Source organism: Miniopterus natalensis, chromosome 8 (assembly GCF_054644295.1).
Source record: "Miniopterus natalensis isolate mMinNat1 chromosome 8, mMinNat1.hap1, whole genome shotgun sequence".
NCBI lineage: Eukaryota > Metazoa > Chordata > Mammalia > Chiroptera > Miniopteridae > Miniopterus > Miniopterus natalensis.
Genome location: NC_142088.1, coordinates 12,454,448 through 12,480,947, shown reverse-complemented (window position 1 = coordinate 12,480,947; position 26,500 = coordinate 12,454,448). Strand labels below are relative to the sequence as shown.

The following is a 26,500-nucleotide window of genomic DNA, read 5'->3' as shown; positions in this document are numbered from 1 at the left end:
GAATTCAGGAGCTCCTGCCTTGGAAATACTTCAGAACAGGGCCAAAGAGAAGGGTCCGGGGGCAGGGGACTTAGGTCCTGGCAGAAGACAGGAGGGAAAAGATGTCCAAAAGCCATTCATGTCCAGAATGACTCAGCCTGGACTTTGTCAGACATGGACTACTCGCATCAGAAGCTTCCAGAGTGCAGGCCTAGAATGCAGATTCCTGGGCACCATCCCAGAGCTAACATGCAGGAATGTCCGGAGATGGATTTGGGGATCTACATTTTGACAAACTCCTGGTGATTGTTACGCACACTGAAGTTTAATACCTACTGCCCCAAACCACTGAAACGTCTCAGAAATGCAAACATTTTGGCATTGAAATTATATCTCCAGAGAAGATCCTTTATCTAGAAAGGGCTCAAAAATACTGTCAGACTATGACCTGGTTTGAAGTTTACAGACTGTGATCCCCTGTGCCATACCCAGGATGCTCAAAGTGCTCTTTAGGAAGCAAGAAGGGAACTCAATCTCAGTGTTAATGGAAGATGTGAGGACATAAAAGCTATTTAGGGAAGGAAATGAGCTCCAGATTCCACATGCCAGAGCCCTAGGTAAGGATGCGGGGAGAAAAAAAATTATCTGGTTTACTGACAAGTCAGTGTCACTCAGTTGACCATCATGTTCCTGGGGCATTCAGATAGGCTCTGCTACCCTCTGTGGCCCCAGAATGTGACCTGAGGACTCACCTCTTTGGGCCGCCCTCCAGGATTGAGCGCGATGGTGAGAGCCAGCTCCGGGGACACGCACTGAACAGGGGAGCGAACCCCAGGACTACGGGGAGATGAGGGTTCTGGAGACTGGTTCTCATACTGTCCATCGCTGGCTGCCCGCTTCCGGAGAGGGGCTGGGGGCTCTGCAGGCTGCTTCTCCCGAGCCTGCACCCCTGGGAGGAATGGCAGGGCAGAGAGGGCCGTGAGCATATTGTACGAGAAAGGATCGATTGGGCCTAATTCCCCCAGAGAAGACAGTGCAAGCTCAGGGGCCATGCTGGAGCTGGGCTTGTCTCCCCTCTGCACCTCCCCCTTGCCTCCCTCTGACCACACCCTGGGCTTCTCTGCAGGGTGGGGGACCTGCTTAGGTTGGGCTGGCCTTCACCAGGAATCTACTTCGCTCAGGGTTGGGGCCCAGAGCACAAAGGACTGATACAAGAAACAGATGTCAGCTTCTTCCAAGGCCTGGAGGCAGAGGGCCAGAGCTTCCAGGCAAATGAGGGAAGGTGGAGGGAGGAGAGACAGTCTCCAAGGCAACTGATCAACCAACAAGCAACATCAGGCCTGTGGGGAAGAACTTTTGGAAAGAGCGAATAATGCATCATCTTGCGAATGGTGCTCCCAAGAAGGAACAAAGAAATGACTAAGGCTTATTATAAAGTCTCCAGCCCCAACTGGCCCCTGGAATATTGCTGACCTTCTCTGGGGTTCCCCAACTTCATCCAGTGCACTTCTGAAACCTCGTACCAACTTCCCTTATGCCAGCCCTTAGCTACCCAGCCCTTTTCTTGCCCCAAAGCTGGTCCAGGTTCCCACTCTGGCCCTCCCAGCAGAACAGCAGGCAAAGACCTGGAGTCATGCACTCCATCTGCTTTTCTGTACTTCCTTCCATCCCACAGGCCTGGGGATGTTGTTAACCCCACCCTCTTGCCTTCCTACTCTCTCTTCCCACAGCTGGGCTGAGGCACGGAACCCACTGCCTCACCAAGCTGGCACGAGAATCCTAGAAAACTTACACCTGGGGTCCCAGAGGCCAAGACCCAGTCTGAGAACAGGCTCCTAGTCCTGATCATATTGTGCCAGGAGGTTCTCAGTCCAGCCTTCACCACACCTAAGAGCAGATCAGGTGAGGGGAGGTGCTGGGATTTACCAAAGTTTACGTGGGACTGAGACCCTGGCCACAAGAGCCTCATGCCAGCACACCTGGGAATGCTGTCCCATGGCACAGATGCACACGCACACACACACACATGCACACACACACCCACATACACTGCTGGCCCCTAGGAATGTGCCAGTGAAGCCAAGCAGATATCACCCTCATTGAGACTAAATCATCTACCACCTAGAGTGGGGGTCTGTACACCATGGGCAGCCTCCCAGCTCCCATCTGGCAAAGCCACTAAGGCTGCCATGAGAAACACATGCTAGGAAGCCTTCTTACTTGTTATGAATAGCCGGCTGCTGAATGCCAAGTCTAGGGACAGGCGCGCGCGCGCGCGTGCGCGCGCGCGCGCGCGCGCGCGCGCGCGCGCGCGCACACACACACACACACACACACACACACACACACACACACACACACACACACACACACACACACACACACACACACACACACACACACACACACTCTGAGACATTCATACTCGACCATAACTAGAGTCCCCGGCTGGAGAACCGCTGGACTGGCACACACCTTTACAAATGCAGAAGGTACCTGTGGTGTTCTGAGTCTCCACGTGGAGCTATTTATTACTAAGAGGCAGCCTGCCTGCCATCTAAACAGACAAAAGAGCCCAAATGGGGACTGTAATCTGGACTCACAAATTGTTTTACTTAAAGCAAATAAGCTCTTCACTTTGAAGTACCCTGACTTTAAGAATAGAAAATTGAGGGTCACATCGTCCTAACCAAGGGCCAGATGAAAGATGGAGTGCATCTCTGAAAGTCTTGAGCAGCGCACAGGGACCCCACTGCAATCCTGGGCCCCCAGCCCTCAGAACAGACCCTGCACCTCCCACCATCCCTGCTGGTGCCCCTGCCCTCAGGCCACACTTCTCCCTCCCCCACTGAGCCCCCTTCCCCTCAGCCCTCCTGGACAGCTCGAGGCAGAATTACTGCTAGTTTCATTCCTGGCAAAAACATTAGAGAGTAACAGACATAGCCATTGATTTTCTAATAATAATTGTGACAAAGGAGGCCCATTTGGGAAAGGCTCTTGGGGTTTGGAACTGAGTTCAGCCCCAAGGTTAGCAGAAATGCATTAGGGCTGGTTTTAGTTCCGGCTGCAAAGGCCCGAAGCCTCTTCCTGGCAGATAGATCCCTGTGCCTTGGTGAGGGGTAGCCAGTTTCCCTGTGTCAGATCTGATGTCTGCCCTTGAAAGTGGGTCTGTTTGAGGCCCTCAGTCTCCCAGAGGGACAAAGAACATTCTCCCTGGTGTGCCCAGAACGCTCTCCAAGTTCAGATGGTTGCAATGCCTGGAGGGGAGGCTGGACTGCCAGAGGGGCTTCCCAACTGTGGAGGATGAGAGACCCTAGCAGAAGGCAGTTGGAAATCTGAGAGCCATCTCACCTCTTCAATTCCTCTCTCCACTGCCACCAGACTGGCACATGGGAGTGCGGTCTGTCCAGAGGCAGGGGAACAGCCAGAATGACCTCCAAAGAGCTCAAGCATTGCAGGGGAGCCTCCCTCTGCAGAAGGGGGAAGACCCCACATTCCACTCCCACGGGACAGCCCCTTCCCCCCAGAGCGCCCCACAGCACCAGTGGCCAGCCAGGGCCTCTCACATTCTTTGAACACAGTGTCTCACTGTTGTCCCCTTTGGCAGGCCCAGATCTGCCCCTCAGTGCCTGGAGAGCCATGTTCCCTCTCTCTTGTCTTTCCCTACGGGAGGGGAGATGAAGCAGGGTGGAGGGGAGAGAAGAGAGCCCCATTGTTCCTCGGCCAAGCTGGGCATCTGGACACAGGCTGACAGCCAGTGTCAGAGAGAGAACAGCCCTCCCTCACGTCCTGGAAAGTGACCGATAATAAAAATAAGCCTGCTCCCCTCCCCCCGCCGCCTTTCTCCCCTCCACCACCCTCAACCCCAGGCCTTTCTCAGTCTCCAGGTCTCATTCTCTCTCACAGGGCCACCCTCCCTATGTGCTCCACTCCCTACATGCACACAAGCATCACACACATACACACATGCACACACATGTGCACATACACAGGCTTCACCCAGAGCAACCCTCAGAACCCCTTCGATAGCATAGCCAGGGGAAGCTCATGGAGAAAGGGGGAAGGAGGCAGTGGAAGACTCTGGAAGGGCTTCCCAGCAACGCTGCTGAGCAGCCCCAAGTGGGATGTGCTTATGGCCATGCAGTGTTCTTTAACAATTGCCACACTCAGGAGCCCTCCGTTGTCCTCTGAGAGCTGCTCACACTGTGGGTCTTCCCAACTGCCTGCAGGATAGGGGTCACTTCAGCCCAGGGCCTCCACGCAAGTCTCCAGACCTGAAAAGCAGGGCACCCAAACAGTCCCATTTCCCAGGGGTCCTCACTCTGCTTCCCAGGATGGTGCTGGGCTTGAGGGAGCAGCTGGCTCCAAGGCTCACTCTTCCCTAAAGCAGGCTGGAACTGAGGCACTAAATCCACTTCACCTCACACACACACACACACATTTACACACACTGATTCTGGAGACTATAGCCCTTACACCATCAATACACTCTGGCAGGGCCCAACCCCAACCACCCCGGGTCCCATGGACAAATGCTCCAGTGCCAGGCTTTATCACAGGGCTTCCCTACAAGCCCGGCCTGGTGGCGTCCACCCCACAGACCCAGCTCTTCCTTCCAGCCTTCCAATTTCCAGAAGACTGGATTCCTCAGCTCCAGATGACAGGGCAGGTGTCCAACTGCATGCCGGGGGCTCCAGAAGTGAGGGGATCCGGGAGGCCACCTGCTGGGCCAGGGCACCAGAAAGCCACACGGCGATCACACTAGCAGCCCCAGGGCAAGCCATGCCAGCTCCCCTCAGGACAGGCCTACCACCCCAGAACGGCCCCAAATCCCAGGCCCAGCTGAACCCTGCACTCCCCACCACTGGGCCGAGAAAAAGGTAGAGGGAGAGGAGAGGAGGCAGACAGGGGCATTCTGCTAGAGCCATCTCCCCATTATCCATGGACTAGGAGAAGGAGGGTCCAGAAAATACCAGACATTGGTATTGGGAGTCAACTGTGCCCACCACCACCCTAATAAGCCTTTTTCTGGAACTGATCAAGGTCACCCCATGGGGAAAGTCTGAGCATCATCTTCTCCTTGGACCAGGCCTCCTGGCTCCGAGAAGCAGGGAAAGGATGAGGTGACTTGGTCCTCAGGTCTAAAAGCCTATGAATCCATTTGTCCAGGAGACTCAGGTAGACATAGTGAACTCCATAACCCTCAAACAGAGCAAAGTGACCCTTGATGGAGGGTCCCCCATGTTGGGGCACATCAATCCACCATGTAAAATATAAAGGGCAGGATTGTGATCTCTCTATTTCACATTGGGGAATTGAGCTCTGAGTAATGAAGACACTTGCCCATGGTCACAGAGGTGGTCACAGTCAGACCCAGGACCACACCCAGAGCTTCTGACTCTAGGTTATAGATCCTGAAATCAGAGACTCGGAATGAGGTCACAGGGGGTGCTCTGTCCCCAGGGAGTGTTATACTTGAGTGGACAGAGTAGCAGGAGCCACTCTGTCTTGTGCCCAGTGGCCCATGGGAAGCACAGCCTGGCTCCTGCTGAGGCCCTGGCCCACCATCGCTGAGCACCCTCATTGCAAAAGCCTGCGTGTCCATGGGGAACCTGAGAGTCTAGCTACCCCAGACCCTGTCCCTAGCAGGTAAGGCCAAGGCTGGAAGCATCAGGCCTGTGTCCATGCAGAAGTGGGAGCACTTGCTCATGCAGGAGGAGGGAGGAGGAAGAAAGGAGGAGTGGGCAAGGAGAGAGAAGGGGGCAGTGAGAAAAGGAGAGAGGGGCAAAAGGAAACACGAAAGAGATGAAAAGAACAGAAGAAGGAGAAGAAAAGTGGGGAGGATATGAAAAAATGAGGAGGAAGAAAGTGGATAGAAGTTTGGAAGAAATAGTACATGAAGGAGGAGCTGAAGAGAGAAACTGAGAGCGGAGTTATAAAGGGGGGAGGGGAGGAAAGCACCAACCAGAGAGGGAAGAAGATCGGAGCCGGTGGAGAGGGTGCCGGTAGCTGACACTTAGCCCAATGCCCTGCAACCTGGCGTTGTACGCTGCCCACCCCACCCCAGGGGAGCCGGCAGGGAGGGAGGCAAGCAGGAAGAGAAGGGATGACACCAGGCGAGGAAGGCACCACACCCATGGCACAGGGGACAGATGGACATGGGAAACACGAAGAACGCAGGGGACGAGGCATTAAACAAGACGAAACAAAACAAAAACAAAGAGAAAATAAAATTAGTTGGTGTTCTGGACACACACTGGAGGGAGGTAGGGAGGGTGTCAGATAAGAAGAGAGGGTGGACCTAGGATCTTGCTTCTCCAAAGGGCAGATAGATCTCCTGCTGTCCGGCAGGACACCACGTCCCTCTAATTTCTAACTCCAGCCTGGGACCAGGAGATTTCAGTCCCATTGCCCCACACGTCACCTGCCCCTCACAGTCAGCATGGCCCCATCCTGGGCTCTCTCTGCTCTCATGGTCACCTACCTCTTCCTGGATTCAGCTGTGACCCTGCCAGTCTGAGCCCAAGGGTCATACTCCCAACATCCAAGCTTCCCTCTGCCCTTTGTTCTTCTGTCACACCTACCACAGAAATCCTCTTTGGTGGGAGCCACTTACAATTTTCTACTGCGCAAAGCTGCTGTGCACCACTGAGAAGTCCTTAAAGTGAGCCTGCCTGGTTGCACTATGAGGACCTGCTATGCCATCCTTTCATTCACTCTAGCTGACTCCCAAGCCACCTTCATACACAGGGCCTCCCAGTGACCATTATCACCCTGTCCTGGCTTCCAGGGAAAGACGCCCTCCAGGGAATGATGCCCATTTAGCTTTCCTCCATACTTCACAAACTGCTTCACATCCATTTCTCTGCTGGTTCCTCCTGTGTCTGTAACAGCTGAATGTGTGAGGCTCCAGACACACTCCTGGGACCTCTGCTCCACCTATGCTTGCCCTCTAGGTGATGGTATGCAGCAGAATGCTCTACATCACATCCGCACATTGGCTGCTCTCACATTTCTAAGCTCTGGTCTCTCCCACTGAGACTCCTGACCCATATGTCCCACCATCTTGGATGTTTCATGGGTATCTCAAATCTAACATGGCAAAAATCACACTTCTGATATCCCCTCTAAGCTGGCTCTTCCTACATCCATACCTATCTCAATAAAGAGCAAGTCCATACTTTAGTTGCTAGGGTCAAAAACCTTGACTTTTCCTATATCTGTATCTGTCTTGTTTCATGAAGAGGCATCTCACCTCCTGATTGAGTCTAACTTAACTATCTAGGCTCCTAAGCCTATCCCCTTTTACTCTCTTAAAGACCTTATTCTATCAATTTTATTATCTCTCTTATAACTTTTTCTTCTCCTTCTGCCCTCCATATTCAACCTCTCTTCTCTAAAAACATTCTCATGGTTGGTTCCTACATGTACAAAAGGAAAGTTCTCAATATCTTGCTGTCTTCTTTAGCTACTGCCTTCTCTCCTTTTATCACAAAACCACTCAAAAGAGTAGCTGACATGCTGTCTGCACTCCCTCTCCACTCACTCCTCAATCCCTCAGTCTGGTTTCTATCAGCACCACTCTACTGAAAATATGCCTTTGAAAATCACTGGGGCCACCTAATTGGCAAGCCCAATGCATTTTTCTCAATCCTGCTTCTCATGACCTCTCCACAGTGACATTGCTGACACCCCGCCCCCCACTTCTCCTCCTGGAAACCCTTTACTATCCAGACTTCTGTGATGGCCTACAGTCCGAATCTCCTCTCACCAGGGTGAACATGCATTCTCAGTCCACTATATGGCCTCCATTCCCCTCATGGCCATTTCACCCTATATTCTTTTCTCTTCATGCTCAGTGACAGAGTTATCTATGCCCAAAAGATTTAAACTTCACTTTTGTGAGGATGACTCCAAAATCTATAGCTCTTTCCACTCTTTCAAACTCCGATTATGGATATTCAACTGCCTTCCATACATCTCTACTTGCATGCTCCACCATCACCTCAAACTCAGCATATCTAACCCTGAGGTCTTCATCATAACTCCTGGCTTGTTAATAGAACCATCATTTTATTTCTATTCATGGAACCTCAGAATCATCTTTGATGTCTCCTTCTCCCTCACCCACTACATCCAATCGATTTGTAAACACTCACTACTTGCACAGCATCCTTGGTATTCATCTCTTCTTTTTCATTACCATGGTCAGCACCCTGATCCAGTCCCCATACCTAAACTATCTAATAAACTCCTATATCTCCCAAATCAATCTTTCCCATTTTGCATCCTTCCTGCCCAGACCCATCAAGTACACCTTCCTAAACTACAGCTCTGATCATGGCATATTCTCCTGACTAAAATACAGCTTCTTACATTGCTACTAGGTAAGATTCAAGTTCCTTAGTCTGGTATTTAAGATCAACCAGAGCAGGGCCCAGGCTACCTTTCTTGGCTTTCTCTCACACAGCCTATATGTTCTCAATCTACTTTATTCTTCAAACATTTCCTATGCTTTCCTGTCTTCGCTATGAACCCTCTCTTTCCAATTACCTCATCCACTTTCAAAATCTTACCCATTGTCCAAGGCTCTGTTTAAAACCCACACTCAACACAGAGCCTCCCTAGTCTCTCTAGCGGATAGTGATCTTTTCCCTCACTCCCACAGAACTTTCTCCATACTTCCATTATTATTAATGACTTCATTTTAAAATTCCAGTTCTTTTTTCCTCTTACTAAACTTTAGGCTCCTTAAAGATAAGATCCACATCTTGCTTCCAACATGCATTGAAATCTTTACCTCTAGGGACATTTGAGATCAGTCCAGTCACAGAATCGGGATCATGAGATAACTTGATTGGACTCTCCAACTCTGACTCTTATTTCTTTTTCTTGTCTTATTGCACTGGCTAGGACATCCAATACGATGTTAAATGATAGTGCTGATAATTGGCATTCTTACTTTGTCCCTGGTTATAATAGTAATGTTTTCAATGCTTCACAAAAAAGTGTAATATGTGCTACAGGTTTCTGGTACCCACCCTTTATTAAATTAAGAAAACTACTTCTATATTCTCTGAGATCTACACTGAAATAAAGCATAAGGAGTTGTTGGATCAAAGTGGAATGAACCAGGGACATAATACTGAGCATGGAGGACAGCCAAGTAGGAAAATGAAGACCTGAGGGAGAAAAGCCAGGAGAAACCAGATCAACTTGATGGCCATGAAGACATTCTCCCTCAGATCTGAGCTTCTAGGTTACTCATATTAAAGCTTATCTTCCAGCTTCTTGCAGAAGTAGAATGAGCAGGAAGAGGTGGTACTGGAAGTTTATCCTCCCTGGCTCCTAGACTATGCTGCACATTGATCCTATGTGCCTTTATCTACACATGCACGGCAGACATCCTGAAGAGCTACTAAAGAAGCTGTGCAAGAAGGATCTGCTGACACAAGAAATACTGTTCACAACAGGGCATGGCCCAACGAGGCCCCTTTACAGCCCTGGGAACAAAATATAACTGCCCCTCTATTCATCTCATCCTTTCTCCTGAGTCACTCACAGTTGGTGGAGATGGGAGCAGAGATGTGCCAATAATGTCGCCCCTTTCCTGTGACTTCTTGGCAGCCAAAGATTAAGCAGCTATGGGATATAGAGGTTGATAGTCAAGACTTCATAAGCTAGTAGGAGAGAAAAGGCTGGCAAGAGATGCATTATAAGATAAGCATCCTTCCTGAACCATTCAGGTATGTCTTCCTCTTAAGCAAGCTCCAGGAGAGCTATATTGAAAGGTTTTGGTAGGGGAGGAAATTCATCCTGCTCCCCCAGAGAATAGCCCCCTGGATCCTGCCCCACATTAGGCTAGAGTGTCACTATTCCTCAGGCCACTACCCCAACTCTGTAAAATACTGAGGGGGCTCCATTCCCCTCCCGTCAACAAAACCAGGAGGAAAAGTGTCTCTGCTGACAAAGAAGCTGGGAGTCCTTATCCCAGGGGCCCAGACATGGGAGAAAGCAGAAGACATTAACCCCAACTGGACCACCCCCATGGAGCCTTTCTTTCACTCCTAGGGTTACAGAACTACTTATCCTGTAAAAGCAATAATGTGCTGCTAAACTAGCTCTCCAGGGGATGTGAAGGCCTGATTGCCAATTTCAATGGTGTAAATATTTTCATTATGGCCAATTTCAAGTTACAGATAGTAGAGCTGGGCACTGTGCTCTGCTCTGAAGTATAGGAGTAGGGTGTGCATGTCCCCACACCCAGGTCCTGGGCCCAGCCCAACAGCCAGCTAGCCTACTTCCCTAAACCCACCATCCATCCCCAGTGAGGGTGTCTCCCTCCCTCCTTGCAGCTGGCATGGTGACTCAGCTTCCCCTAAATTTAGGAAAAAGGGACTCAGGGTAAAGTCAGCTGCCCAGACTCCCCTTCTCCTCCCTGAGCTTTCACCACCCTGTCAGCTGAGGAACTGGGCACAAGCCCCGTCCCCAGCCCCAGTCTCTGCTTCACCCCTGCCTGGGCCTTACCTCCATAACAAAATCAACCCATAGGATCTCCCTCCCAGTTTGGCTGCCCCCATGTAATGGTCATAGGCTTAGGTCAATGGAAACGAAGGGAACCCTTCCTGTCCCTCCCAATATGGCCCTGGACAGTCTTCCATTTCTTGCCTTTGCCTCCCCAATAAGCTCTTCGGACTGATCCACTATCTCTCCTCTCTATAAAAAGATAAGCCCATTCATGTTCTGACAGGAAATGGAGCTTTGTTTCTCAGCACCTGTTTCCCATACAAAGCTGGTCCTAAAGTGAGGACTAATAGACAACTGGACAGAAGAGGGACCTTGGCCTCCCCCAAAACAGAGAAATATCCTGGAAGGACCCACCAGGATTGAAGACTCTGAGCCCAGAGCTTCAGTATAACCTCTCAGGCTTTGTTATGCCTCTGAGAAGGCCCAAGAGGGAATTTGAGTCTATAGAGACCTCCCTCTAGCCTACTCTATGCCTTCCCTAAGAAACTGAAGTCTGAGTACAAAGAGCACTACAGGCAGTTGCAGAGACCATTTCCTCTCTACTTAGAAGATATGTACTCCAAGCCCAAAGTCACCACCTCCAGGAAGCTCTCCCTGATTGTCCTAAGGGTAAGCTTTGCTTTCCCCAAGCTCTAGGGCTTTGGTCCCACCTCCGTTGTAGCACACATTGCACTCTGTTAGAATTACCTGTCCCCTTACTAGACTGTAAGCTTCTTGAGGACTGGAACTGAAAGACATTGATCTTTCTATCTCAGTGCCTGCCTTGGAGCCTAACAGATAATGAATGCAGGAAGGGATGGCTAGTATGTGGGCTCCTGCCAGCCTCTTCTCCAGGCCAAAGCAGTGTCTGCTGAGCTGTGATGGCTCTGCCTGCACCTCCCCCCAGCAAGACCAACCAAGACCAAAGAGGGAAGATGTGGAGGGAATAAGGAGGGGATGCCCAGCACTGATGGTCCCTGAGGTTCTTACCTGCTACCCGATGGGCCACCAGCCCCTCCAGGTTCAAGGGCTCCTCCTCTGGAGTTCGGGATGGATCTGAAGTCACCTCCTTTGGTGGAAGCTGAGGCTGAGTGGTGAGGCCAGGGAGAGAGGCCGGGGGCTGCTGAGGCCCTGGAGGGCTGTGGTTGGATGGAAGGAAAGTGGGCAAGGAAGAGGAGGAAGCTGGGCTCTTTGAACGGTAACTCTGGTTGGGCCCAGCTGGACACAGCTGATAATCATAAGGTGAGTAAGACCTGCCAGGAGGGACAGACTCCAGGGCAGCTCGTGGGGCCGGCTCAGGGGTTCCCAAGGAATGCCCACGGGGGATGTAGCCAGATCTGGACTGGGTCAGTGGACCGGACTGGTAGGAGGAGCCAGAAAGGGGCTGGGAGGAGAGTGGGGAGGCCCCTGGCCAGGCCCCAGGGACACTTTGGGACTTGTGCAGGGGGGCAGCAGCTGCAGCTGGCTCCAGATCCAGCATCAGCATGTTAAGGGCTTCAATGGACTGCTCAATCTCCTGCTGGGAGGCTGCCCTGGGGAACTCAGGGAGGCCAGGCATGGGGGTCTCTGCCAATGGCTGGGGGCCGGGCCTGCAGGGCCCAACACTCTCCAAGAGGGCTCTTTCCTGCTGGCGAGGAGGCGGGCGAGGCTGCTGCTGCTGCTGCTGCCAGGAATTGAGGCCCCTCTGCACAGCCTCCCGACTGCTTCCACCCCGGGCTGGAGCGGGGGGCAGCTGGGGCTCAGTTTCCGGGAAGGACTGAGAGCGGAACATGCTGCTGGGGTCGTGGCCATAGTGGGAGGTGGTCACTTGCTGCTGCCAGGCTGGGTGGGGGCCCTCCCGCTGGTAGCCAGCTAAACCCTCCTGTGTGGAGTAGGAGGGCCGCATGGGGGCCGAGTGGCCAGCATGCGCAGGCACTGCTCGGCTGGCAGACTCGTAGGGGTAGCCCCCGCCATTGACCATAGGTTCCACGGGGTAGGGCTTGTCCAGGCCATTGGTCAATGGGGACAGGGCCTCTGGGTAGCCCCCCTCACTGGTGTTGGTGATCCCATCCAGGGAGGACAGGGTTCCCATGCTGCCCACGCTGTGCCCATCCTGATTGGGCAGCTCATCGTCCAGAATGTCTGTCTCCCGCTCAGATGCCAAGGCCCCGCCGTTGACGTGAACCTGGGCTGGGACAACGTGGCGGGCGGAGGAGGGGACAGCAGGGCCCCCTGCCAGGCGGGACCGGAGATGCTGGGTGTGGTACATGGTGCTTGGCTTCTCTCGCTCTAAGCCGATGCCACTGAGCAGACGGTCTAGCTCGCGCTTCTCCTCGGGACTCAGGGCAACAGGGGCACTGGAGGAGCCGGGGGCAGGCTCATCAGTCTTGTCTGTCTTGGTGGAGGCTGTAGAGTTGCCCGAGTCACTGCTCACGGACAGGGTGTGTTCCACGTGGTTGGGAGTGGCCGACAGGGCAGGACGTGTGGCGTTGACGGCCCCAGTGCTGCCATTCAAAGAGTCCTTCTTCTTCACCTTGGCATACAGGCTCCCATCCAGCGGCCCCTGTGTGTGTCCCACAACCTCTGCAAGAGAAAGAACACATCAGTGGGAAGCAGGGACACCTTCTATTCTCCCAAGGAAAGCACTAAGGGCTTCCATTCCCTGGATCCCAAAACCTCCTCTCAGCACCCTGAGATAGAGCTAAGGTGACAGAAAGGGGAAAGGACAAAAAGACTCCTACCCCAGGCTTTTAGGCAGAACCCATCCCAACACCCTGCTTCAGGGCCAGACAGCAAAGCCTAAGATTGGGCAGGGGGTCCTGGGGGTCAAGATGCCCAGTCCAAAACCTGCCTCTGGCATCCTGCTAGCTTCCCAAGGACCTGGAAGTTCTGGACCAAAGCCAGCAGGCCCCGTGTCAAAGGGGACACACTGTCGCTCTGAATGCTGGGCCCATGAAGGTTCTAGAGAGGGGCTGGGGGCTAGGGTTGGGGGGCAGGGAAGCAGCTTAGGGATCGAGAACAAAAATCAGAGATTTTCACCAGGGAGAGGTGTCCCCTGTGTCATTTTGTCTACAGACAGCTCTGGGGGACCCATGAGCAATACTTTCTCTGAAAGGAAAATGTGAGCACTGGGTGGCTCAAGGCCAAAGGGTTGACTCAGGATAGAAGAACTTCCCCGCCCAGAGGAACTCAGTGATTTCACACCCTGTACAATCAGCAGCCCAAGTCCCAGCCCAAGACACACACAAACACACACACACACACTCTCTGTCTCTGTCTATCTCTTTCATTCTCTCTCTCTGTCTCTCACACTCACACTCACACTCACACACACACACACACACACACACACACACAGAGAGAAAATCTGACACAAAGATGTCCAGAGACCCACATGCCAACTAGTAATCACCCAAATCAAACATCCCGAATTCACCCACATCAAACACCCTGGTGCCCTATTGGGGTACACAACATAGGTGCTCCTGGTCAGAAAACACATATATGCAAGCACAAATAATAATAATAGCTAACATGCAGTCAACAGCTGTTATGCGCCAAACAGTCTGTTACATACTTAACACGTACATTGTTTCTAATTCTGTGTGTCAGGGAGTGTTCTACCTGTTTTAAAGATGGGAAAACTGAGGTTCTGAGAGGTGAAACCATTTATTTGCAGACACATCGTACCTGGTAAAGCTGGGGTTTAAAATCAGAACTAATTTAAGACAATTAAAATAAAACTAAAGTAAAATAAAAATTAATTTAAAGTCAGAATTACTAAATCAGAACTTCAAAGAGCACACAATTTTTATTATTCTACACTGGCTCTCATACCTCACACACATACATACACACACTATAGATTGAACACATGAAAGGCAGCAATACTCCAAAATAAATACTTAAATTTAAAGCCACAAACATTTCAGAAAACACAGGCTCCTACCAAGGCCAAGGATCAGCCCTCGGGCCAGAAGTGGCAGCCTCTAAAAATAAACACTCATACAGAAACCCACGGCCAAAAACAAGTGATCAGACAACCACAAAACAGGAACATCCTGATGGGCGCGCACACACACACACACACACACACAAACCACAGGCCAACCAAATGATGTCACCAAGTGAGGGAGAGCACAGAGATGTCCAACAGGGCACATCGTCCACACACACCCCCAGGGCTGGATGCTCTGCCCATTCACTTAACTCTTCAGAGCCATCTCTCTGCCCCCAGTTTTCCCTGGGGCTTCAGAACCCAAGTGACAGAGGCCAGAGTGTTGCCACAGCCCAGGGCACACAGGGATGTGGCTGGTCTGAAAGGGAAAGGGGTTTGGGCGAGATAGGTCTGAATCTCCAACAGCGCGTGGAGAACCACTAGAACCACTTAAAGGCTGCTAAGAGACCGCTACAGGCATGGCTGACTCCCCCAGAGGGGTCGACACTGTCAGATGAAAGAGCCTGACCCTCACACATGTCTCTCCAAAGAACTGGGTGCCTTGCTACACAAAAAGGAAGAGATCCCAGCTGGCTATTTCCAGAGGAGAAAAGTACAGCCTGGCATCCACTCAGATTTCTGGGGGTGGCCTGTGAGGATGGGCCCCTCATACCAGTTACTGGGAGTCTGAAGGGCTGTCTCTCCTTCTCAATGGCCTGGAAAGCAGCTGGCCCTATAGAAGCACGCCCATTCCTGGGCCCTGGCCCCTCTCGGCAGCCTACACCATGAGATGCCACAGTGTTACTCCTGGGCCAGGGATCTCCTCCATGCCCTGGACCCCTAATCCCCTAAGTCCATGCTCACATGGTCTGGGAAGTGGGGAAAGAAACAAAGCAAAGGGTGGGGTGTCTTGTGCCTCCCCACTTACACTTACGTAGAAGGCAACGAGAAGCACTGGGTGCAAATCTGAGAGGACTCTCTCCTTCGGGATGAAAGCAGACCCAATCCAGCACTTTGCTTGGGTGCATAAAAGAAGAGGAATTGGCAGGAGAGCTAAGAAACATCCCTGAGGCCGGAAGGAGAATTCACACCGATTCCCATCACCTAATATCCTGGCCCTGCTGGCCAGGCCCCACTGTTCATTGATTTTGAAAATGTCAATATTAAACTGATTCTGCCATGTAATTTACCCCCACACAGGCTACTGTTTATAGCAACAACATCAGGAATGATAACTGCCAGGCCACTAAGGCTTAGTAAGAAAATCGAAGAAGTGTAAATTGTGTAATTAAATCCTGTTTGCTTAATACAGGTGGAAAGGTCTATTTCTGTCCTCAGAGTAGGGCCTAGCTGCTCCTGATGGCCCAGTGCTGGCCCAATGCTCCAGGCTGTTCTGTAGCCTTTGCATACCAAGGGGAAAAGCTAAGGACAGGCCAGTCCCAGGTCTGTCCAGCCTTTGTGAGGGCTTTGCTGTGTAAGCCCAGCGTACTGGCCAGACCTGTGGGGCACCTACCCCTGCTCCTCCCATCAGAGAAGAAGGTAAGTGCCCCCTGCCCCCCACACCTTCTCCCCATCCACCACAGCCACATTAAGAGCTGTTTGCCAGGACCACAAGAAGCCGGAACACAAGGTCAGTTTCAATCTATTAAGGCAAGAAGGGCAAAAGAGAGGGTCGGGCAGAGCAAAGAGAAGAAGTGAGAAAGAATGGAGAAGGAAGAGCAGGGGCCTCAGGGGGGTGAGGCCTCTACAGCTGAAGGCCACCAGATCCACCTCAAAGTCCCAGCAGCCTCCAGGGGATGGCTAGTTCAGGTAAAAACCATCTCAGATGAGGAGTTGGATACCCAGTAGAAGAGGGTCAGGGGCATAGAGGGAGGAACCCGCCTGGTTGGGGCCGTGGGTACTGGCATGGATGACAGTGGAACAGAGGAATAAACTGAGGGAAAATATAGGTTACAGATGGGCAGGGTGGCGAGTTCCCGTGCCCCAAGCCTCTTGGGCATGCTGTCTCATGGGCCATCTCCCTGCCCTCTTCTCCAGGGAAGCTGAGAAGTGCACAACTGGCCCCACTTGTTTTCTCTGGATATGTCTCCTGTTTCAGCAGCTACCCCAAGCCTGGGACTCCACCCTCAATGCTGAGTTTGACTGCACCAAGGAGCCCTTAGTCCACAGCGGCCGTCATCCAGAGGTGCGAGTCATGCTTTTGGAAAGCTCTGAGGAAAATCCCCAGCTGACTTGGATGTGGACCTACTCCCCAAGCTCCCTCCAGTAAACTGAGGAGGTGCATGTGGGGCTAGCAGCACAGTCCAAGCCAAAATGCAGGAAAACCGCGTCCGGCCCATACTAAGCTCTTTTTTCATTTAAAATTTGTATGCCCTTACTGTATTTATTTTTGTTTATTAAAATGTATGCTTTTTCTTATTACTTACATCATACTAGTTTATTACAGAAAATTTAGAAGACAGAAATCTTAAAAAATAAAATTAAAATATTCCATAGTTCTACCACCAAAAACAAACAAACACAACATGTAAGAAATAAACATGGGATGCTAAGATGATACAGATTTGGGGCAGGTGTTTTCTAATTTTAATGTTCATAAGACTCTCCTCTAGGGATTGTTAGAAAATGTAGATCCTGGGGCGTTACCTCTAAAAATTTTCACTCGTAGGTCTGGGGTGGGGCCAGGAATCAGCATGTTAACTAGTTCTCTGGGGTCCTGGCGCACACACAATGGGTAACACCCTGACCCAGCTCTGAGGTTAAAGATCCTGCTTCTCTTACTAATGTCAATGGGGAGGTTTCACTTATTTGGATGTCAGGACAGAGGGCCCAACCACAAAGAATTAAATGTGCCAGCCTGGTTAACACAAGAAAGAAGTTTCCTTTGACATGACTCAATGGGGAGAGACCCCCAACCTATCCAACAGCAGGCCTGTTTTGAACTGTGTCTGATTTATGAAGGTTTTCAGGATGGGACCCTTCATGATAAAAAGTCCTCTGAGTCCACGTCCAGCAGAATAACAATTCATTAAAATACATTACCCAGAACAGTGATGACCAACTATTGTGGAGGAAAATCAATGCAGTCCAATAGAAGAGGCACTGTGCCCACCCCAGACACAGGCAGTTTGTAAGCAGATAGGGGCTCTGGAAGGTTGAGATGGAATCTAGTTCCTTAAACGTGGGAATGGGGCCTCAAAGGCCATGTGTGTCCAGGAGGCAGGTGAACTTTGACAAGGACAGAAGCTTGGCCAAGAGGCAGCCAGAAGAGCAAGTTGGACATGTTAACCTTTTAGCCACAGACTCTCCCCCAACCATGGAGAGTGCCAGGCTGGGGCTAGGGCTGGGCTGTTGAAAGGCAACATGAAAGCCAGAGAATGGGCTGAGTACCAGGAAGGGACAGGGATGTGCTTTTGGAGAGGAGACAGAGGGGAGATACTCCCTCGCACCCCACCCTTAAGCCAGACACACCCATCATTCAGAAGGATGGTCTCCATCTAAATGGCCAACTCAGCTGGAGTCAACCCCTTAACCATGCAGAGCCTGGCCACACAGAGATGCAAATGCGGACTTGCAGGTTTGCTGAGAGATAGGATTCAGGAGCTGAGTACCAGGAGCTAGGCCTGGAACATCCTCCTCTCTTTTTTTTTTTTTTTTTTAATTTTTCTTTAAAGCTCACCAGAGGATATATATTTTTTTTCCATTGCTTTTCAGAGAGAGAGAGACATCAGTGTGAGAGAGACACACCAATTGGTTGCCTCCTACACGCACCCGGAACGGGCCAAGCCTGCAACCGAGCTACGTGCCCTTGGCCAGAATCAAACCCAGGACCCTTCAGTCTGTGGGCCGATGCTTTAACCACTGAGCCAAACCAGCTAAGGCCCTTCTCTCTCCATTTTAACAGCTCTCATCACCCACAGAGTAAAGCCCTACGCACCCTCTGCTGAACACACCAGACATTTTATCATCCGACCCTTGCCTGCCATTTGAAGCCTAACCTTCACTGTCCTCAATACCCTAAACAACCCACCCCCACACTCTACTCGTACTACTTACATGTTCTTTCCTACTCTGTGCCACATGCTGTTCCCTCTCCGAAGGCACTTTCTCCCCCTGCCTCTCTGGCAAACCTCTTCCTCCTCCTTCAGGCACAGTTTGCACTTCTCTGGGAAGCCTTCCTTGGACTAACCTCTCCTACAGTCCTCCAGACTCAGATAAACCTCTTCCATGTTCCACTGCCCTTTGTAGATGTCTACTGTGACACCAATCATGTACTGGGCGGTCATTATTGATACCTCTGTTTGTCTTCCCCACTGAGGGCCCTTGAGGAAAGGCCTTTATTTCCCTCTCCCCCCAGTGCCTGGTCCCCAGACAGGGCCATTCACAATGTGGTCTATGTGAACAGTGCCTCTTGGAATTCAATGCATAACCAGCATGGATACAGGATGGCCCTACAGAGCGCAATGCCTGGCACACACTAGGTGGTCCGTAAATGTTTCTTACATTATATTAAAGAACCCAGAAAGATTTATATAGTCCACTGAGACACTTCTTCCACTGCCACCCAGAGAAGTGAAAAATCAGGGGTTCAAGGTGGACCACAGCTTCTCCCATAAGGAAGAGAAAAGAGAGGCACTGCAGCTAAAATATCAAGAGAGAGGGAGGTAGCACAGGCTGGGCACAGCAGAGGTCCCCATAAACTGGCTGAGCTAGAGCTTACCCCATGGCATCCCCCACAGAATTCCCCAGCCACATGGCACTCCAGGAGACATTAACTCTCTTATGCTAAGGACCCCTTAGGATAGCTAATGAAAGCCTCGACTAATTTCCTAAAAAAATGAACAAAGACAATTCTTACACATGATTTCAGGGGTTTGATGGACACCCCAAAGTCCATCTATGAATCTTAAATTAAGATGTACACATTTAACAGCTAGGGTGCTGCTTCTGGGGATCCCCCTCTGTCACTTGGGACTTCTGTGAAGCATCTTGGGCTCCATCTAAGAGAAATGGGAGAACTCACAGAAAGGGAAACCTTCCAGCCGGAGGAGCTCAAGAAGGGGTCCAGCCCAGAGCGACCCATGGGGTTTTCACTGACCCAGGGGAGGTACGGGTGAGGAAGGGGTGAGGATGGACAGGGCAGTGGGGAACCTCAGCCCCATGGCTCAAGTTTGACCTCCTGAGACAGTCTGGCAATGGCAGCAGGGACCTCTTGTGGCCCAGTCCTGGCCTGCACCCATGCCCACCTCCCTACCCCATAGCCAGCTGGGGACTAAGGTAGCCCTTTGTTCATTGCAGCTTGCAGAGAGTTCTGGAATTTCTTGAAGTTGAAATGGGCTTTCTCAGGGGTTCTGAAGATCAGCAGAATCAGGGTTGAAGAGAAGTCTCTGCAGGGGAACCACACAGAGGAGGCACAGCCTCTGCCAAGCGAAGAGGGCAGAGGACAGGTGCAGCCCAAAGAACTTGGTTCACATGGGGAGGTGTCAACCAAAGCCACACTGACAAGCACGGGCCTCGGGCCTCTGGGCGGGGACAGATGGGTCCAGGCTTGACAAACAGACACCTGTCTTTCTCCCTGTTTAATAATACTCAGAGGGAGCCCACTGTGTTTTCAGAGATCTGACAGAGAAAAAAATTCTTCTCAGGGCTGCTGTCAATGTTTCTGTAGGTGGCTCTGTCCTCTGTACAAGTGATTTCACCAGTGTCACCCACAAACCTGCCTCTGTGGGCCCCGCTCCTGGCCACCTCTGCCATTCTGCCAAGAAAGAAAGGAGACATGAGGCCCAATGTCCAAATGGAGCTCAGTCTTAATGTCAGACTGTGGGCCCTGAACATGGAGAAAGTCAGCATTGACATGGGACATGGAAACTAGAGCCCCTCCCACTGGCACCTCCTGGCCCTCAGGGCATCAGAACTATGATCTGAGAGGGAACGGGAAGTCGGCTGAGCCAAGAGCTTTTTAAAAGCCGTGGGATTTTTAGAGCCAAAGAACCCTAAGGGGTCAGTTCACCCACTGCCCACCCCTCATGTGACAGGAGGCCAGCACAAAGGTGCAAAACGACTTGTCTTCCTGCCTACAAGTTCAGTGCTCTCCCCCTACTGGCCTTCAAGGTGAAGGTGGCTGGAGGAGCCTGGGCAGGGGGGAGGGGGAGACTCTCCAACTATGGCTGCAGACCAAGGTCCTCACAATATAATATACGAGGTTTCAGTCAAGTGACGACGACGGATATGTCCCTAGGCCCTCCTCAGGAAGGACCCACAGTACTTTACACAGATACCATCTTACTGGAATTTGTCCAGAGAAAGGGAGTAGGAGCACAAAACCTGATCGTGACCTTTATTTCAGACCCGAGGGACCAGAGCCTGGAGGGTGAGTGACCTGCCCAGGTCACATGACAGCTCAAGACCTTGCAGGGCCAGCCTCCCAGCCCTCAGCTCCCACACCAGGCACTATAACCAGAGCCTGACACCCCCACTCCCCGCCTCGGCCTATCCGGGCACCAGATATCAGAGACACACTCAGGACAGTAAAAATAGCTCCAAGCCCACAACAACCGAAGTCCTTCTCTGCCAGGCCAGGGCGCCCGCCTGGACTCTCAGAAATCCCTGGCCAGGGGACGGCCAAGCCGCCAAGAGCTGTGCCAAAATTGGGCGAAAGCCATGAATGGGAGCCCACAGGAGGCCATTGGGGGGAATGATCAGCACAGAGGTGCCACGAAGCTCAGACTACAGAAGGAGGGGGAGTTGTCCTAAATAAACATCCCACTGGGGATGTTTCAGGAGTATCCATTCCTCTACCATGCTCCCTCTGCCCACCCGGTTCTCATCCACCATGAGCCACTACCCCAAAAGAAGGAGGCCAACTCAGACACGCTGCCCCTACCAACTCAGCCACTCTCAGACCTGAGCTGGCCCAAGGGCAGCAAATCCTGGAAGGGGTGGCCAGGTCCACACCCCAAAAGGCAGGGCAGAGGGTCACAGCCCTGCACAACCTCATGCCCTTGCCCGGTCCATGGCAAATCCAGCACGGAGGGCTCAGAAGCCCCCACCACCATCTCCCCAGGTCCAGCAGAGAGCCACACAAGGACACACATAGGCAAAACAGCCGCCAGACAGACACTTACCCTCTAGATGGAGAGGGAGAAAGGGGAGGGGAAAGAACCGCTCTGATTTGATCTCTGCTCCTCGTGCCTCAAGTTTCAAATAATTCCTACATGGCTGCAGCTCCCAGCTCTGACTGTGTCCTACTCGGGCTCACTGGGACTGTCAGGGTGGGAGGAGCCTGCCTGCCCTGTACACACAGCACTCCCTCCCTCTAGCTCTCTCTCACTCTCTCCCCCTCCTGGCTCTGCCTCACTCTGGCTTGTAGGAAGCCAGTGGGATAAAACTCTGTCTGTAATTTCAGCCAGCTGGGTCCCCAGGGCTTCACTTATCATCCTGTAGCTATGCAGCTCTTGAATGACATCACAGTGGCTTCCCAAACCCTCCGCATGGAGTGCGAGGCTCCGGACCCAGCCCCAGCCCCAGTTGTAGCCCCAGCTCAACCCAGTTCCAGCCCCAGCCCAAGTCCAGTTGCAGCCCCAGCTCAACCCATTTCCATCCCCAGCTCAATTCTAGCCCAGCAACAGCCCCAGCACAGCACAGCCTCAGACCAGTCCCAGCCCCAGCCCAGCTCCAGTCCCAAGCCCATCACAGTCCCAGTACCTAGAGGAGAAGTCAGAAGAGAAACCCTGGGGGCAGAGTGTCAGGGATGTAAGGGACAGAGAGGGAAGGCAAGAGTTCCTAGGAGGGTAGTGAGATTTATTTCCCCAAAATTTTCCACATTTTTTTCCACTCTCAGCAAATGAAAGGCAGAACAGATGACAACAATTTTCCAGCTGCTGAACAATAAGGTGGAAATCTTTTTTTTCCTCTCTCTCCCTCTCCTTCCCCTCCACGGGGCAGAGCCTAGAAGCCAGAACACTTCCTTGGCTTATAAAAAGGGGGGGGGGGGGGGGGGCATGCAAAGGCCTTGTACTTCCCAAAGGTAACCACAGGGCCTAAGTAAAGGGGCTGGAGTGTCACTTGGGCAGGCCTCCGGGAGAGGGACAGGAGCCCCAAAGTGAGATTCTCAGTGCAAAGCTTTGGATTCTGGTCCAGCAACCTGGACAATTTTTGAGGCTTGACTTTGGGAAGGTGCCTGGCCTGGGATATTGATCCGTCAGGCCACCTGAGATGCCTCCAATTGACTGGCTACTGGTATTCAGTTTGTTCCCATCTGAAAATCATGAATGGCAGAGAGGATAACTTTTTGAAGTGTCAAAGATGTTCACCTTTACCTCCAACCACCCAGGTCCGAAGCAGTCCACTCAGCCAAGAACCACACAATCTGCCTAAAGTCCCCCTATCATCCTGGTGTGCTCTAAAAAGTGCCAGGAGTCCCTAACTGACAGCGGGACATCAAATGTCAACCCTCTTCTGCATGTTTTTGGCAACTTATTTGCACATCAAATTGAATTGAATGTTGCATCCCAACTCCCAGAGTTGGTAGGAGATGGCCTGGCATTTGCAGCAGGTCAAGGGGCTTTAGCACCTGGTGTCTCCTTGCCAGGGCCCCAGTTAGTTTGCAACCCCAAAGTGCTTCTATGGCCACCCCACCTTGGAGCCCAGCTTTTCAAAGGCAGGTCTGGCACTGCAGGCTCCGGAAGGAGAGGCTCCCACGTAGAGGCCACCTACTTCTCCTTCTTCTGAGCAGGCACCTCAACCAGGTCCTCCTCCAAAAGACCAGCACCACTCTCTGGATGTTTCTTTGAGGGAAATAAGAACAGCAAAACTTGCCCAGTGCCCTGTAAGCTGGTCCCTGTGCTACCTCAACTGCATTGTCACTGATGAAATGGGGAGGCCCCTAGGCCAGTGTCAAAGACCTCACAGAAACCACAAGAAAGGACACCAGAGAGAGGGGTTCCAGGCTTCAGGCTCCGCACTGGGCACAGGTGGACTTCCAGCTTTCCCAGGGCAGGATTGTTGTAAGAACACAATTTGGACAATCTATTCCAATCATCCAGCCACCCAATCATTCTAAGCAGAATCCCAAGGAGAAGAAAGGTCTGGGGGTTCCAAGTGTCAAGGTATCACTTGGGAGAGGGAGGAGCTCAGGAGTGCCCTGATGGAAATGCCCACAGAACTCTGCAGGATCAACTTTCTGCCTTCCATCCCAGTGCAAAGGGAAAGAGGTAGACGAGAAGTCAGGGCTCTAGGAGCAGGGCAGGCGCTGGGCACCCCTCACATGGCCCCAGCCTTCCACGGTCTCCGCATTGCCCCTGGGAGGCAATGGACAGGGCCAGGTTTGGAAGCATGTTCCCCACGCATAGAGTGGGAGCCAGAGTGCCAAAGGATTACTCTGGAAGAAAACTGTCAACTCCCAGGCAGATGTCCGAATTGGACAAGGGCCAGGGGTCTATCTGCTCACCTCCCTCCTGCCTCTCCCTGCTCTCACTGGCTCCTGGGGCGTGGACACCATCTGCAGCAGTCGTCATTTGGGAAGGATGGAGGCAGAATGGGGAGAGGACCCAAGTTGGCTTGGGGAGCCAGGAAGAAGGAGAGAGTGCACCAGAATGGGGCAGACAAGTTAACTATATGCCTGGACTGTAATACACATTCTCTCCTTTGCTTCCACAAACGAGGCTTAGAGGTTGCAGCTTGCTCAAGATCACGTTGTCAGTCTGACTCTGACACTCAAATTCTCTCTGGTTCCCAGGGAGCAAGGAAGAACCAAAAAGGAGATGGATGGGCAAAGGGTGAGAGTCTGCAGGATCCAACAAAAAGAAGGGAGTGGAAAGTGGTGATAAAATCACAATGCTCGTTAAAGCAACTGGCCCAGGCCCCACCATCCAAGTGAGCACTGTCCCCACCAAAGTGGTCCCCTAGGAATTACATGCATTTATCCTAATGATACTCCCAGGGCTCACAGCATTTCTTGAAGCTGGTAGGGAACTGTTCCAGAACTGATCCACAATTTGTACCACGAACCCATCTCCGCACTCAGGGTCAATCCCCATTCTTAACCCCAAACAGCCCCACTAAATACTGGCTATCAAACTGGCCATGTGGTTTTATAATTACAGCTCCCATCACTGCGGTGGGATGGAGGTCTATGTGGTTCTACGCATGAGTGGGTGCATGTGTTGGTGTGGGTAGCAGGTCTGGGGGGGTCTCTGCTTCCTTTCCTAAATGGGTCTGTCCGTGTGCATGAGTACAAGGAGGATCATGTAGACATCTCCAGGGGTCTCCTGGCAATCACGTGCAAGCTCACACATGTGAACAGTGTGGGCCAGAGGAGGAAGTCACTGCTGCAGAGGGACAAGCTGGAAGGGACTCTCCTGACCCACAGAAGCAACACACCATGGGGTACGGGCCTGGACAGGAGACAGGAGACGGCACCACCCGGGTTTCTTTCTAGCCTTGTGTCACATGAAGAGCATCTGCCTGGTTCTGGAAGGTTCTCAAGCAGCATACAGACATGGGGGGGGGGGCAGGAAGGAAGAAGGAAAGATCTGAGAAGCTTTAAGCTTTCATGCTAAAATCTGATCTCACTGCCCCTGGAGAAGGAGAGAACAAACATCAAAGAACACTTTGCTACTAACAGGTTTTTTTTTAAGGCAATCAAGGCAACAGAAGGCGAAAGTCTCCAAGAAGCATCAGGGCATTGACTCGCTGTAAGGATGTAAAGACTGGGTCGGAGATGAGAAAAACAGTCAGACAGCTCTGCAGCCACTTCCCAGAACCAAAAAGCCCCCACCTGTGGCCTGGATCAACCTCCCAAGGTCAGAGACCAGCCCAGCAGGTCTGCCATCTGGGGCAGGACACCGCATGTCCCTGCAGGGGAGTCCTGTGGGTGCAAATAATGCTTGAGCAGAGAAAGGGAGGGGAGGAGAAACGGGAACTTGGGGCCAGACTCCTGAGTCCCCTTCGCACACAGAACCTGCCAGGGCCTTGTCGGAGCCTCCAGAAGTGCCTTGTTCTCCCACGTCCTTGCACCACGGTCACTCTCCATCTAGACAGATGTTTGGGGTAGAAGGACCCTCTCCAACCTCAGGAAAGTCCAGTCTTGTCACCAGTTCCCCTTTCTCATATCCCTCAAAAGTGAGACAGTTCTCCTGGACATCAGACCTCCACCCCTCCCGCAGCAGCTGAGACCCACTCTCTAACCCGGATTTCATTTCCCTAACAGGCCACCGCACAACAAACAGACCTAGAGAAAGTGTCATCTGGCAGCAAAAGGAGGAGACTGGGAGTCAAGGGGCCAAAGTACTAAGAGGTGATCTTAGATGGGCCTCAGCTTACTCCTTTGTGCAAAGGGTAAGCACAGCTGGATGATCCCTCACCTTCTGGCCAGTGCTAGATGCCCAAGGATCCATCTCAGAGAAGATGCTCAACTAGGCACTGTCTGGATCCCAGATCCCCTGGACTGTGGGCCCATTCCTCGTCTCCTGCTCGGTCCTGCTCGGTCCTGCTCAGTCCTGCCTGGGTGGCTCCAGGTTCCAAACTCATCTGAGGCTATTTCTGAAGCAGCCCCAGAGCCCCTGGGGGCTAGAACTGAAACGGTGATTTACAGGAAGTCTGGAAATACACGCCAGGCTGCAGAGGTTCCGAGGGCCATGCAGAGCAATAAAGAGGTTGATTTATTTTCATCAGTGAAATGCCGAAACCCAATCCCTAGAGCAAGCTGACCCAGCAGACAGTGGTGAGCAGCTCCTCACCCAGAGCAGAATTAGCTAGATCACAGCCTCCCACTCTCGCCACTGAAGCAGGTGATGGGGAGGGAGAGAAGGGGAGGCCAGAGCTGGCCGACTGGGCCATTGTGGCTCCAGGTCCCTCAGGCTGGCCTCTACCCACCCTGCCGCTGGCTTACCAGGGTCTCCAGGATGCCAGGCACCACCATGGGCAGAGCCAGGCAGGCAGGGTTTCCACTTTAACTCAGCCCCTTATTCTCAGGAGGCTTAAACTCCAAGCTGCCGGGTCCAAGTGCCCACTTTTGTGGGGAGGGGGGCAGGGCTCCTCAGACTTCCGCCCTTGTGAAGCCACAGTCAGACATGGTGCCATGAGAATCCCAACTCTGCA

General features: G+C 52.1%; 1 protein-coding gene across 7 annotated transcripts in view; it reads right to left on the bottom strand.

The window, feature by feature from the left end:
* The window catches only part of TNS1 (tensin 1), a 190,766-nt gene that overhangs the window by 31,601 nt on the left and 132,665 nt on the right, over positions 1-26,500 (bottom strand). For 6 of the 7 annotated variants that reach the window (XM_016196775.2, XM_016196776.2, XM_087819599.1 and 3 more), the window contains 2 exons: positions 11,476-13,047; positions 732-928 (listed from right to left, as the gene is read on the bottom strand). In XM_016196775.2, the coding sequence (XP_016052261.2) occupies positions 732-928; positions 11,476-13,047 (1,769 nt within the window). Of the gene's footprint in view, positions 1-731; positions 929-5,944; positions 6,029-11,475; positions 13,048-26,500 lie in introns of all 7 variants that reach the window. The other variant, XM_087819600.1, reaches the window with a different exon arrangement.